General features: G+C 46.8%; 1 protein-coding gene across 2 annotated transcripts in view; it reads left to right on the top strand.

Moving 5' to 3' along the window:
* The first annotated feature begins 971 nt into the window (after nt 1-971).
* The window catches only part of CRIM1 (cysteine rich transmembrane BMP regulator 1), a 187,292-nt gene continuing 173,138 nt past the window's right edge, over nt 972-15,125 (top strand). Inside the window, exon 1 of one of the 2 annotated variants that reach the window (XM_072937932.1) lies at nt 972-1,887. In XM_072937932.1, coding sequence (XP_072794033.1) covers nt 1,557-1,887 — 331 coding nt within the window. In that variant the 5' untranslated portion in view covers nt 972-1,556. The remainder of the gene's footprint in view (nt 1,888-15,125) is intronic. The other variant, XM_072937931.1, reaches the window with a different exon arrangement.

The raw sequence follows: 15,125 nt of genomic DNA, 5'->3' as shown, positions 1-15,125 counted from the left end.
CACCTGGTTTAACACAAAGAATATATACCCCACAACTTCTTTATTAATCCATTTACAATAAATGAAAAAAATTAAAACCCACTTTTGTCCGTGCGCTTGGGAAAGAAAAGGGCAATGTCAGATGATATTAATGATGCATGAGATATGCCGGTCCAGTCATGTCAAGACTTGTAGTAACCTGGTCTTACTCAAGGGAGAAAAAAATCACCTCCACTTTGCATTCGCCCCCTCCCATAATATAGCACCTCGGCAGAGATGGCAGAGCGACAAAACATATATGATGTGGACAGTTAAAATTCACCTCAAGCTACAGTGGTCCCAAACATTCCTCTCCACCCCACCCCCCGGAATATTTACCTAGACCGTTTAAAGCACTTAATTAATTCACCAGCAGCTTCGCTGGAGGCGTCTCGAGCTTCCCGAGACTCCATTACATAATATCTTTTCTAAAGTCTATTCCCAGCTCAAGTGGAAGATGGATTCTCATCCAGTTTTGCGGAGGTTCCATGCATGTGCTTCCCTTTCCAGCCAGCGGGTGCTCCAGCCAGGGCTGCAGCAATCCCTTCGGCCCCGAGCTCCGGGGGTCCCCGCCACTCTCCGAACTCAAAACCGGCCAGGAGGTACAGCCGTCTCGCATTCGGGGCTCTCAGGCCAGCCACGGTGGCCCCGGGGCCGGCGGGCGCTCGAGATCCCGCGACTCGCCGGGTGAACCCTGAACCCCGAGCCGCAGCGCGCCGGCGATGCCCGAGCCAGAGAGGCGCGCAAAGACTCGGCCCCAGGGCCGGCTTGGTGCGCGGGGCTCCGGGAGGCGCAGGAGGAGGAGGGGAGGAGGAGGAGGCGTGCGAGGGAGGAAGGGCCCGGCCGCCGGGGAGGGAGGGCGGGGGAGGGGGAGGGGGCCGGCCGGGCCGGGAGGGGTGGGGGGGCAGCCAATGAGCGGCGCGCGGAGGGGGGGGGCGCGGGCTGGGGAATGAGGTAGGATGGGGGAGGGCGCAGCCGGAGCGGCGGAGGCTCGAGCCATAAACAAGCCCCCGGAGGAGCGGAGCAGGAGTGAGGCGAGCCGGGCTCGCGGAGCGGACGCCGCGGACCTTCTGCTGCGCCACCGCGCCCACTCGGCGGCTCGGGAGGCGGGGACCGGCCCGGAGGCTGCGCCGCCGCCGCCACCGCCACCGCCGCGGGGCCGGCCGACGCGGAGGAGGAGAGAGAGGAGGCGCCGCCAGCCGGGGCTGGAGCCGAGCGCAGCCGCCGCCGCCAGAAGTTTGGGTTGAACCGGAGCTGCCGGGAGGAAACTTTTCTTTTTCCCCCTCCCTCCTGGGAGGAGGAGGAGGAGGGGAAGCCACCGCTGGCGCCAACGCTAGTGGGCTCGGGGTCGGCGCGGCCCGCAGAGGGGGCGGGGGCCTCGCCCCGCGAGGGGAGGCGCGCCCCGGGGGCCCCGAGGGGGGCGGCGAGGACAGCGGGCTGCGGGTGCGGCGGCGGCGGCGCGTGTGCCCCGCGCTGGGGAGGACGCCCGCCCCGCTCCCGGCCCGGCTGCGAGGAGGAGGCGGCGGCGGCGCAGGAGGATGTACTTGGTGGCGGGGGGCAGGGGGCTGGCCGGCTGCGGGCACCTCCTGGTCTCGCTGCTGGGGCTGTTGCTGCTGCTGGCGCGCTCCGGCACCCGGGCGCTGGTCTGCCTGCCCTGCGACGAGTCCAAGTGCGAAGAGCCCAGGAGCTGCCCCGGGAGCATCGTGCAGGGCGTCTGCGGCTGCTGCTACATGTGCGCCCGCCAGAGGAACGAGAGCTGCGGCGGCGCCTACGGGCTCCACGGAGCCTGCGACCGGGGGCTGCGCTGTGTCATCCGCCCCCCGCTCAATGGCGACTCCATCACCGAGTACGAAGTGGGCGTCTGCGAAGGTACGACCGCCCGCCGGGGCCCCCTCCCACCTGGCCCGCGCCGCCCCCTCGGCGCTGGCTGCGCCGAACAAAGTTTGGCCGAGACTTTCCCGAGGAGAGAGGGCTCCGCGGGAGGAGGGGCGGCCGCCGCCCCCGGGAGGGAGTCCTGCGTCCTTCGGTTCCCCCTCTCAGCACTCCCCGACGCCTGGCGAGCCGCGGGCGAGGTTGGATTTCGTGGGTGGGGGCCGGCGAGTGGGGGCTCGCCCCCAGCAGCGCACAGACTCGCACACGTGTGGCCCATCAGGCTGGGGCTGGGTGGGGTGGCCCGGCTGTGCGCCCCGAAGTGGGGGCGCCGCGGACAGGGGGCACTGCGGAGGCTGTCGCGAGCCCCTCGGGGAGTCCAGCCCCTGCCGCCCTCCCCGCACTAGCGCAGTGTGGAACCGAGTGCTGCACCGCGTTTACGAAGTCCATTTTCAGCTGGCGGAGGAGACGTGTCTCCAGCTCACACTCCGTGTGTGACTCTTTTTATTATTTTTTCCTTGCGCTTTTCCTTCACCCCCTTCCTCCTGCGCATATAAATCAATTTCAGCTCCGGAATATGTCAGCCTGAGGGAAGTTACATACGGTGGATACTCATTTATTTGCCTATTGAAAACGGCCAAAGGCTTTCTCTCCTGAACGAAGGGGTGGGGGTGGGGGGCGAGGGGCTTGCACCTGGGAGTGAAAAGTTGTTCGTATTAGTAGCTGCTTTTTAAGATTAGATATCCCCGTGTTTCCAATCGTGTTGCCGGTTCCTTCTTTTCATGTGTTTAATAGCGAGGATTGTTCTGCTGGTTTCTCCACTAAGTATGGTGCACCATGGTGTCCGGGAGGGAGAAAGATTAGATTATTGGAGCCTCCCTCGTTGGGAGAACCACTGTTGGTGGGTGTCGGCCTTAAGCCCTGCCTGCTGGCCTCGGCGTACCTGGTGTGGTGTGGGGTCTACAGAGAGGCAATGAGTTGTTTTTATTTGGCTAATGGGCAGCACCAGTTAAAAGGGGGGTCCCTGCTGGGGCTGACGTTGGGGCGATGATGCTGTTCCGGGGCATCCTGGTGTATGAGCAGAGCGCAGCAGCTGTACTTCTGGAGGAACGGCGAGGAGGAGGGACAGGCGCCCTCTGCCCCGCTCCCTTCCTTATTACTCACAGCTGGTACTACGGAGACCAGGGAGGGGTTTATTCTGAAACATCCTTACGTGAGTATGTGTTTGTTTATTGTGCTGGAATACTGAGAAAGGAGGAAGCTACCTTAAGGATAAAATGGGTCTATTAAAAGGCTTCCATACTGTGATTTTCTTTACACACACGCGTATTCATTGATACTTGCAGTTTTTAAAGTTTGGACAGTTCTGGAAAATCAGGGAGGCCTTTCTGGTTTGGAAGCTAGTGGGCAGTAATGAGTAGAGGGAACTCTTGGAGGGAAGTGCACTGTAGCATCCTTAGGACATTGGGTTAGAAGAGTTTGTTTGCCTCAAGTACAAATGCCTCTCACCTGGTGTCAAGTCCCATTTTATATCCTGTTTTTATTTCTTACAAAAAGGAAAGTAGCCAGGAGATTAACTTCTGATACAGTTTTATGTGTTCGACTTTGGGAATCCTGAATGAGTTGGACCAAAAGATGCATCTCTGAATCCTGCCACTTGTGTGTCTAATTAGCTTAAGCCAGCCTCCCATAAATCTAAAAAGCACGAGCAACTAAAACAAGGTTAAATGTGGTGGAAACTGCTGTGCTCTGAGGACTTGGCGAGGGTCTAAAGACTCTAACCTTTGTTTTGTTCCTTTGTGATAGATTTCTGGTGAAGGAAGTGTGGTGCTCAGGGAACATTCACGGGAATCAAGTGTTTTGGCAACAACATTCCGGTGTCATAGTATAGAGTTATTTTGGCAGTTTGTTGGTGAGCTTCTCATTCCTCTGAAATGATGTGATCCCTCATAGCTTCATTTCTTCTGGAAACACCCCACGCACTTAGTATTAGCCTTGAAAATGCTGGAAGTGTTTATTGCCATGATGGTATCTCATTTAGTTTTCTCTAGCAACACTTCCCAGTTAGCTGGTCTGTTTTCAGCTACTGAAATTGTGTGCTCAGGGCATTTTTTTTAATCTTATTTTGTTTTAAATTTTAAAAGCAGCAGTTAAATTGCATTCTAAATCTATGAATCTATGTTACAGGGACAGTGTTACCTGGAGTGGTATAACAGTTGAATTTAGATTTTCCATAGGATGTCTACAATTTCAGGTGTTTTCACTTTACTACAAGATTTATGGAAAACACAGCATAAATGAGTAGCTTTTTTTTTCTTCCTTTTTAAGGATTAGAGGAGTCAGTCATTCCATGGCAGTAATTATCTGGAGGGTTCAGACTTTCTCTTTTGTTTTCCTGTTACTTGGCAAGAGATTTCTAAATGGCCAAACATTCCCCTCAGTTTCCATTTTTATTCAGAAATTCACGCATGATTATCATAACTAACAGGAATGGGCATTGATACATTTTATTCACGTTGAGGTCTCTTTTGCTGCAAATTTTGCACTAAAATGACCCCTACTGGTTGTATCTGTTAATGAAAACTCTTCTTTGAAAGTTCTTATTTAGTTGACTATACTGAGAAAACATACTGCATGGTGTAGAAATGTTATCATGACTAATCTACCTGCTTTCGATGACATAATTTAAATACAAATTACACTGCTCCACTTGCCAACCTGCAGTAATTTTTATTTATATCACTCCACATACTGGCTTTATGGGGGGAAAATGGTGTTTTTAACTGCAGTTCACAAAATGAGTTAGATAAATCAGGGGCAGAAATGGACTTCTTCCAAATTGTGGCTCTCTGCCATAGGTTTTTAAAGCAGCATGGCACATAGTAGGCTCTCACTGAATGTGTATTAAATACATGGATGAACAATCTACTCCATAGAAAGAACATTGAAGAAAAAATATTTTCTGAAAGGTTAAATGGTGTGAAGAGTTGGATCCTGTGAATTGTCTGGCACGTACACTTGGACATCTTTTTAGCATCATTTGGATTGTTACGAAGTAAATCTGATTGAATTCCTTAAAAAATTATTTTTGGTTACATGAGTTTTAAAGTTGAGCTTAGAGCCAGATACCTAAGTTTTTCTGGCCCCTGGGACCAGTGTACAAGCTCCTTTCCCACTTCCACCAATCTGTGGGTCTTCCTGTTGCCCTTTGCAGCTTACTAAGTGGCCTGCGCCTTGGTTAGGCTGTCTGCCTCTAGGTAAATAGCCTAGAAGCCAGAGAAATGTTTGAATTCTGAACTCCTGAGGGAGAAGACTGGATGGGAGACCTCTCAGTTAGTGAGGACAGAGAGATCTGGAACCTAATGGACACTGTTGAATGGCTTTGCTCTGAGAACCTTGTTGCGGCAGAGCCAGGTGATCGCCATCACAGATAAGCACCACCCTTTTTTTTTCCCTCCTCGGTGATTATTTACTCAGTGGCTTCACGTTTATGGAACTGAACTTTCTGTGTTTTCACCACTGCCGTCCAGAAACTCTTTCAAAACACACCCCTTTTATTCTCCCCAGGTATTTTAGTGTTTCCTCCCACCCACTTCTCATGGAGCAGTGAGCAGAACCGAGGATATGTGGTGGGTACTTGCAGCAAAGAACAGAATGTTGTCTTCTGAAACTATTGGCATTAGAAGGTTATGGTTTCCCTTCTAATCACTGGAACACAGTCACTGGAGATGATGGCTTCTTGTGGAGGTTCTGAGGTGAGGCCCCGGAGAGCACCTGCAGGAGGCCAGGGGACGCACCAAGCCCTTTGGTTGTGCACCAGCCACAGAGGATCTCTCATCCCTCTGTGACGTAGGACTTGGAGTGAAAAGTCCATGGGTTTTTAATTTTTACTAATTACTTAGAAGAGGGGTCAGGAAGGGTTAATACTCCTGTATTGGCATTAGAAAAATGAAAAAACCCAGGGTTCCTTGCTTTTGGAGGAAGGTGTTTCATTTTTCATCTCAAAAGTCTTCAGGCAGAGTGAGCCCTGAGATGCTAGAAAAGAAGCAAGCAGAGGGCTGACCAAATCACATTAACACGGCCTGGGAAGAGGAACCCATGTAAGTAAACAAGGAAATAATTAGTTCTTCCCCAAAGTAAATATTGACAAAACATGGAGAGACTATTCACTGCACATATACAAATAACAGGACTTGGTGACCTTCACTTTGACTATCGAGCTTACAGAATCCTCAGTCATTGAGGAGTCTAGTCACATGCAACACTTGGCAAAGGGCAGATGAATTGCATAGCACCAGAAAGGCAAAAAGAGCGAGTCTAGAGATTTTGCTGCCATTAACACATATTGAACGTGACCAGGAGAATCTACAAGCAGTATGTTGGCAATGCAGTGGTGAACAGACAGGTTAATTTGTGAAGAAAACCATATGAATAATTCTTAGACTTTGAGAATTAAAACCAGTTGTAGGAGGTGTTACCCATAGGGTGCAGGTTTCTGTGTTCGGTGTGGCTTGATTAAAATGCAATGATCTGGATGAACCAGGGAACAGTTTGGGGATGCAAGGGACAGGAATTATGAAGTTGGGGGGAATAGATAAAAGAGATGACCCTAGAAAGATAATGGAGTGGGAGGACTAAAGAATGACAAATGGGAGAAGGGAAAAATATTGAATTCATCTTGGAGCAACTATGTCATCCTTTGAAGAATAATCCCGAACACATTCCAGACATTAATTGTGAAATTCCTGAAAAATGTGGGTGTGTTTAACATCATTCAGGCTGTGGCACTGACACGAGAAATGGCAGTGCCGTTTTAGTGTGTAAACACCACTGGGTAGGAGATGGTGAGATGAGTGGAAGGTGAAAATATTTGGTGAAGCAGGTACCTGTAACATCATGTTCCCTATGGCACGTGCAGGATCAGGATTTTTGGAGACACCCCAGTAAAGCTCAATTAATTATTTGAGGAAGAAACAGTGGACTAGCCAAGCATGCATGAATAACAAACTGAAAGCTTTCCTTCTCAGAGGTCGAATTCTCCAAGCTGAATTTTTAAAGCTCTGACTTGTCTCTGCATAGAAATCAGTCACTCATTCATTGATCTGCTCTATACAAGGCCTTCTTCTGGGATGGGGGTGCTGGGAAGCCTCAGACCTGTTTCCTACTCCAAATACTATTTTAATCAAGATGAAGAAGGAGACAGCCAGACCTTAAAAAGTCTGCACAACAGTATGAGTTCAAGCCAGGTAGAAGCGATTTCTCAGCTCTGTAAATAAGATTAGTTGGTGAGTGAGATATGTGGTTAAAATTTGTCTTAGGAATCACAGGATCTGTGATGATCTTTACAGGCTCTGGTGGCTGAAAAGGAGAATTCAAATTTCAACTAGATTTAAAAGTGTAAGATCGCCCTGTTGGTGGGGGAAGGGATCCTACCCATGCTTAGAGCTTGTGCGATACACATCAGAGTGTTTCCCAGCATCTAAGAATGAGGCTGCACTTGTAACGCTCTACCAGCTGTGGTTTGAAATGGCAGGTTTCCTTTTGGGAGTGATTTTCTTTCTGTTCTAGACTGTTCCACTAGGCAGATGAGCGGGGGCGGTGAGCTGAGAGGTGTCCCTTTACCAGCATCTCCTGATTTCACCCACTCTTTGCTACTTGTCCTGGCCAGTTAGCCTGATCAAATCATGGAAAACTGCTGTGTTTAGACAAGACCTCTGGGTCTCATGGACAGAGTGGTTGAATATACTTACATTTAAGTATGCCCTCAAGGTAAAGCACTGGTTACTGTTCATTTTAGGCCCACATGAAAAAAATACATCAAAAGAGATTCCTATTTCTAATGTAGTTACTAAATGAACATGGTTCAGTTCCTTACCTCCTGCCCCCAACCCCAATTAAGTCTCCATGTGAAGTACTTAAACCTCAGTTCAAGAGTATAGTGGTTAGAAACTTGGTTTCTTGGGTCAAATCTGCACTCTGCTTCTGTGCATCTCAGTTTTCTCATCTGTATAGTGGGGTTAATAATAGGGTGGTATAAGGACTCAGTGAATACAGCCCGATGAAGCACTTAGAAGAATGACTAGCACATGGTAAACACTCAACGACAACAAAGCTGTTAACCATACCGTAAAACAACTTGACGTGGGCTCGTTCTCTTGTTCTGTTTACTCCTCTTCTACCTGAGTAATCGATCATCAGTAGTTACGGAGTTTGGGCTCTTAGAAAGGGAGCAAATTATTACTGAGTTCAGGTCCCCTCCTCCCTCCTCCTACCCCATCACCATAAATGCATTGAGTTAAAAACTGACTTAAAGGCCCCTGAAGCTATTTGCTGCCTTTCCTCCTGATGCCCATTTGTTGTACTTTGTCTACATAATTTTCACAACATTTGTATATTTTCGGTAAAAATAAAGAATTGGAAGGTTTTGCATTAGTCATAAGAATTCTCAGTGTAACCGTTTATCTGTGGGCAAATATTTCATTTGGGGAAGAAGGGGGCACCTAAAGTCACTATAATCGCCAGTGTACGTTTCCTTCTCAGCATATTCTGGAAGAAGAATTTGCTCTAAGCCCCTGGAGTGTCCACAGCCGTGGTCGGCACAGGATGTGGCCTGCCTTGGGCTGAGGAAACAGCTTGTTTTGCTGCAGCTCACCTCTTCCCCATCCTACCTCCTGCTGCTTTTGGTACAAACTAGGCCATTCCTCCACTTCTTTCTAGTCTGACCTGTTTCCCTGCCATCCTTTACCCACAAGTATTTACTGAGCAGCTGCTGTGGGGCTGGTCTTTGTGCTGTTAACTTCTCTAAGCCTCAGTTTCCCTGGCTGTTAATTGTAATGGGTGCCACCTATGTTTGCTGCGAGGATTCAATGAGATAAAACTGTGCTTCTGAAGTTTTAATGTGCACACAAATCACCTGGGGATCTCATTCAACTTGCAGGGTCTGGTGCAGTAGGTCTGGGTGGGGCTTGAGATTCTGCAGTTCTGAAAAACTCCCAGGTGATGCTAATGCTGCAGGTCCCAGGACCACACTTGAAGTAATGGCTAGTGCAGGTAAAGCGTGTAGCATGAGTGTGGTGTATGGTCGGACCTGATAGTGTTACCTGCTGTTCTGGTAAGTATTTTTCAACCAAAATAAGTAGGATAGTGGCCCTGCTTTCACAGAAGCCGTGGTCTGAAGGCTGGCAGTGAAAACTGGGAAAATCTACGGTTTTCTTGCAGCCGTGATGGTTACTTGCAGCTGTGAAGTCCTGACACAGAAAGTGCTGAGCATCTCAGGAGCAACTGAGAGGGGTCCTAACTCCGACCCTGACTCCAGGAAGGATTGGGGGCTGCGGCAGCAAGCCAGGCTTAGGGGTCTCTTCGCCTCCCTCCTCCTTCCCACTCTATGCAGGGTGTTGTAGAGAAAGAGAATGGGCCTTGGGGCCAGACAAACCTATGTTTGAATCTCAGCTCTTGTTATTTTTCTTCAACCATGAACAACCAGCTTGCCTAATTGTTTTGGGCTCCAGTTTCCTCATTTGTGAAAATGGGATATTAGTAGCTTTCTATCAAGGAAGTATTGTAGTGAGGATTGGAGAGACTTACTACATATATGTATATGATTACATGTGCGCGTGTGTGTGTGTATGATGGTTCATGTAGTTCCTGGTACCAAACAGATTTTTAAAAGATAATTAATTGTAATCGCCATTCTATTTTTCATCCTTTCTCATTTTTTTGTTAGCTTTCTTTCTATATAAGCTTTAAAAAAATCTGCTTTGTGGACATACATCTTGACCATACTTCACTAAGTCTCTTTGACAGGAGACTCCAGGAATTCTGGTCTCAGATGTTCATCAGAGAGAAAAAGACTGGGAAGTACTGAGAACAAGGGGCTGTGAGTCCAGGGTCTCTGGAACAAAAAATCCCTTCCCGGGTTTGACCCAGGATGACATATTCTTAATCCCGTCAGTGTTTCAGGAGAATGTGGTCATCCGCTTGATTTTGTGATTTGAATCCTTACTTCCAGAGAGCTATTTCAAGTTAATATTTTTTAAAAGGTGACTTATCTTAATATGGATGGCATATGGTTTCCTGAAAGTGCATTACATTTCCTTTTATCGTGAGGCGTTGTCTGTGGGTTTCCAGACATGGCTGGAGACATCAGAGACCCTGGGAGCTTCACCAAGGCAAGCTGGGGATCCAGGAGGAAGCAGCAGCAGCCTGCCGGCTCAGAGACGGGGTGGGCTTGGCAGCGAGCAGGAGATGGTGTGCGGCCCAGAGTACATCTGCCTTGCTTTTCTTGATCTGATGTGTTCCGTCCGTCTTTCACATGGGCTAATACTGCAGCTTTACTGTGGATTTGCACTGTAGTTTCTCTGTCTTTGTGCTGCGGTGGAAGACTAGAAAAGAATGCCTAGAATTAAAACACCTGACTTTCTTATCTCTTTGGTTCCTAGTGTAGGTGTGGTCCCACTTCAGGAAGACTTTTCCTTCATACCTAGTAACCTTTCTTTCATACCTAGTAACATCATTTTCATCCAGTAAATATGGGCTGAGAACTCATGAGGCATATGCTTTATATTTGTCTGTTACGGAACAAGGAGAAAGAACATAATGATGATACTTGGAATTAGTAGTTTGCAACTCTTTTTATTTTCTTCTTGACAGCCAAATCTTATCATCACACAGTTGAAACTGAGTTTTGTTTTTTTTTAAATAGAAACTCTTTTTAGTAACTGTCACCGTAGTGCTTCTATCTTTCATCAAGAGTCCTAGTGTTCAAACATGTAAACTTACAAGCAAGATGAGGTGAACTTCCAAATTCCAGGGTTTCGTGGTAGTGTATATTTGTCAAATCCAAAAAGAACACCCTCATTTTAAAATATCCTGGAAACATATGTCTTACGAACATTTCAGAAAGAAAATTGGGTGTTCGTTGTATTTTAAGGTGTTGTCATTTTACATTTCAAGTTCCTGAGAGGAGAATCCGTACAGTCTGCTCTTTGGGAATTCTAGTGAAGCCATCAGCAGCCAGCCCCGGTGGCTCTGGCAAGGTTGAAAGAAAGGTATAGTCTGTAACTGGAGACTACGCCTGTCTTATTTAGCATTTCAAAACAAAAACCATAAACAAACATCTCAGACTCAAAACAGAAAGGAATTTCTGGCAGGGCACAATGAAACCTGAGCTTGCAAAATCCTGGTCTAGGAGAGTTAACTTATTTAACATCTCATCCAAAGGCCACGAGTAAAATGGTTCACAGCTGTGATAAAACAAAAGGTATCTTCATATTGAAGGCTGGTGATACCTCTTTTTTTTTTATTTTTAAGACTCCAAAAGACCTGCCACAATAAGGCAAACTACCTTGAGAAAGTGTGGCCTGAACAGGACTTTTAATATTAAGAATTAGTTGGACTAAAGGAGAGATGGGTATAGCTCAGTGGTAGAATGCATGCTTAGCATGTGTAAGGTCCTGGGTTCAATCCCCAGTACCTCCATTAAAATAAATTAGTAATTAATAAAGAATCAGTTGGGCCACTTCAGGCCTGTAAGGTGTGAGGAACCGTGCGTACAGGATGTGTTCACTCAGTCCCTCAGCACGTATGTTTATAATTCTGCAGAGGCAGAACATCCCATCATCTCGTCAGATGCAGATCTTGAAAACCGTTCCTCACTTTCCAGAGTTGGGCTCTTTGCCTTTTTAAAGGTATGGGCATTTACTTTCTAAGGCAGGAAAAAGGAATAGATTTTAGACACTTATCTCTGAAAGCCAAAGTCAAAGAATTTTTAAATAGTTTGAGAAAGATCAGGTTTGCTGTGTTCAGAACCACTGAGCTCTTAGGTGTCAGGCAGGTTTAAGGAAAATTTATTACCGCCATCACTGATGTTAAAATGAAAGGCCAAATAAATTTCCATATTTTAATCAAAAGACTGAATGGATTTCTATAAATCCTCACTTGTTGCAGGACGGATTTAAGGCTGCTCAGAAACGTAAACTTTACAAAATTCTTGCAGATGAGAATAGTATGATTAAGGAGAAACAAGAGCCATGGTTTCCGATGTTCCTTCATCCCTTAATAGCTCAGTAACTGAAATAAAACCACCTCAACTTCCCTTGACTTGATTTTTGCCTTAATTTGTCAGAAGAGAATTAAGTAGTTAAACCTACCTGAAGGCAGGGGTACTGAACCAGCTGATATCATAAGGCCCTTCTGCTCAGAAGATCAGTGTTTTTATGACCTAAAAGTGTGGGGCAAGAGTCAGATATTACCTCGTGTTTGCAAAGCCAGGGAAGGAGGAAGTGGTAACGTCTACATGACTCTCCCAGGTGCCATGGATGCGAGGGCTTGCGGGAAGAGATCGCGAGTTCTCCCATAGTTATGTTTATTGTGAGGTGTTAGAGACAGCAAAATACAGTTTTCGGGAAGTTAGTGGCATCTTTTAAACGCCAGCAGCCTTTAAGCTGTATTAACTGTGGCCTGGTCTGGATTCAGGGGAGAATTTATGCCTCTCTTTTATGTCTCTGCTGGCCTGCTGCCTTCACTCTTTCTCCATTTTCTCATTTACTTAATTAGTTATTATGACTGTGAGGTAGGTAGGTGACAGATCCTGCAAAGGGAGAGGCTTGAGCAAGGACAGGCCAAAACTTGCCCAAATTCACATGCTCATTTCTGCCCCTGACACTAGGAGAGAGTTGAGTGATTGCTGTTCTTCCTAATACTGCAGGCAGCAGCCAAATTCTCAGCATTCTTTTACCTTTGCTGCTGTTTTCACTTGCCAGGGAGTTTCCTTAAGGAGCAGACTGAATTTAAAGGAACATAACATCACATCCATGAAAGGAGGGGCCCTGGCCGCACTGGCACTTGGGTGCCTCGCTAGGGACCTGCTGCACGCTGTGACAGTCCCTCTGCTCCGTGTGTCCCTGAGCCCCCAGACCACGAAGCTCTCTGCCTGGATTTGAGACAGATCTTCACTGAATGTGCTTCAAGTCCAGGCTAACTGTGAAGCTTGGGAGTTGTCTCTTAAGGTCTAGAAACGTCACCCTCTCTGTGCATGATGTCCCCTGACAGGGCGTGGCACAGAATTAAATGGTATGGACCTATGGCCCTGAAACTTGATGTAATATGTCTGATTCCAAAGTATGTGGTGTTTCGCCCTGCTTGCAGTGTACACCAGCAGTCAGCCTGCTGTGCCTTGGGATATTACATTTTGGCCAAGATCAGCCTTCCAGAATGAGGTGCTAGTTAATTCCAGTCGGGCATTTATTTGTTAATAAATCTGCTGAATGCTAAGTACTTCATTTGGGAGTGTGTGACAGGAGAGAAGTCAGCAGCTAATCATTATGTAGATCCCTTCCATAATTCTCACTTTTTTTTCTTGGTTTTGATTCTCACTTCCAGTTCAGTTACCTAAGCCACCAATCCCTAGCAATATGAACTTACTTAATTTTCAGTTTTCTATCCTGTTTTGGCTTTTGCTTCCCAAGATTTTTTTTTTCCTCCAATCTGGAAAACTTCTTTAAGTCTGTTAGTAACTGGGTAGACATTTTATATTGTTAAACGGAAAACACTTCTAGTGGAGTGCTATGACTTGCTCTGTCTTTCCTTCTTTTCTTTTCTTTTTTTAAGGATAATATCAAAAGTTAAATCCTCTTCCGGTTCTTATCCTCTCTCTGGCAGGGTAGATTTCTGGATAGCTAATAGTGGTGGTGTCTGAAATAGCCATTGGGGCGGGGCAGGGGGGTGGTGTTCATTTACTAACCAGAGCTTTTGCCTAAAGAGGTTCTGCTTTACTCTTTGCTGTATCAATAGGTCTTGGTTTTCTTCCTGCTTGGTTGGTGCTTATTAGCTTAAGAACTTTTAAAACTGCAGGTGTAGTAAGGAAAGGATGAATGCCTGGGGCAGTGAAGATGGGGGGGGGGGCACTTCTCTCTTGGAAGCAGCCAAAGGGTTCAGTGTGCATTTGCTGCCATGAGTCTTTTCAAAGGTCCATTTGGTTCCTCTCATGTCCACGTCTTTGTGTTGTGGTTGGGCTCTCCTTCCCTGATGAATCCCTGCCACGACCCCGTGTGGCTGGACCTCACGTGCCCTGAAAGCCATTGGAAAGGCATGCGTACCAGCATCTTCCCATTTGCCACCACATCCTCCACAGCCTGGTTGCATGCAGCTCTCCGGCTGTTGGTAACTCAACTATTAAGAGAAGTTGGTGCCAAGCATCACATCCTCGGTTGGACCCCTTCCAATAATGGTGTCTGCACTAATAGGCTGGCAGAAGAGTTCTGTAGAAATGTTTGGAGGGGGAGCAGTGTTGGCCAGCACATAAAACTCATTTGACAGTGTGAAATATGATAATATGGATCAGAAAGTGATAAAACTTAAGGAAACAAAGTTCTTTTCAAGGTTGTGACAGACTTGTTGGCTTAAAAAGATGTGCCCAGGATGGTCAAATATATCCGTAGCATCAGCACCTGGCCCCTGGCCCAGTTACAGGTGTGACTTTGAGAGACAGGAAGCTGTAATAATGCCTTCTTTCAAGATGTAGGTAACTTTGTGCCTTTGGATGTAGAGGGAGTGTGTGTGCGTATTTGTGTGTGTTCAGTTGCTGAGGGCACAACACAAGGAATACTTGGCATTGTGTTACAGATGTGCTGAGAACAGCTTGCATGCTTGAAGCAAATTAACTATACCATCTACTCTGTAGATCAGCAAACTGAAAATGACTTCTTAATAAAGATGGTGCATTGTTTTATTACATTTGGAAAAAACAACTCTAATTAAAGTGCTTTGGCTTTTAAACTGCCTAGTTAACTGGGATATCTGTATATGGACAAGTAGAGCTCAGGAAAATTACTGATTTCATTACCTGGTGATAGAGACAAAAATTTTACTATCCTTAAGGCAATGTGGGGTGATTTACAGTAGATTATCACTAAACCTGGTGTTTGGCCTTACATGGGAATTTTAGATGTGACAGCAGAATAGCAAAGCAGGAATTTAGGGTGAGAAATGGAACACTTCTGTAGGGGGAAGAAAGCAAAATAAAAGAGGCCAGAAGTGTTTTTTGTTGGAAGGAGATGAAATCATTTTTGAAGACTATGTTGGGAAACGATGAGCCCCCAACAGCCAAGTTTATTGACTGTCAATCTATTCAGGAAACCGTATTCGATGCTTTGGAAAGGGAATGGAGAAGGACTCTCTGCCAATAGAGTCCTGGAAAACTTGAGGGAGATAAAGTATTTACATGCTTTAATAACATAAAA

This window comes from Vicugna pacos, chromosome 15 (assembly GCF_048564905.1).
Source record: "Vicugna pacos chromosome 15, VicPac4, whole genome shotgun sequence".
NCBI classification, from domain to species: Eukaryota; Metazoa; Chordata; class Mammalia; order Artiodactyla; family Camelidae; genus Vicugna; species Vicugna pacos.
This window is presented reverse-complemented; position numbering and strand designations above follow the sequence as displayed.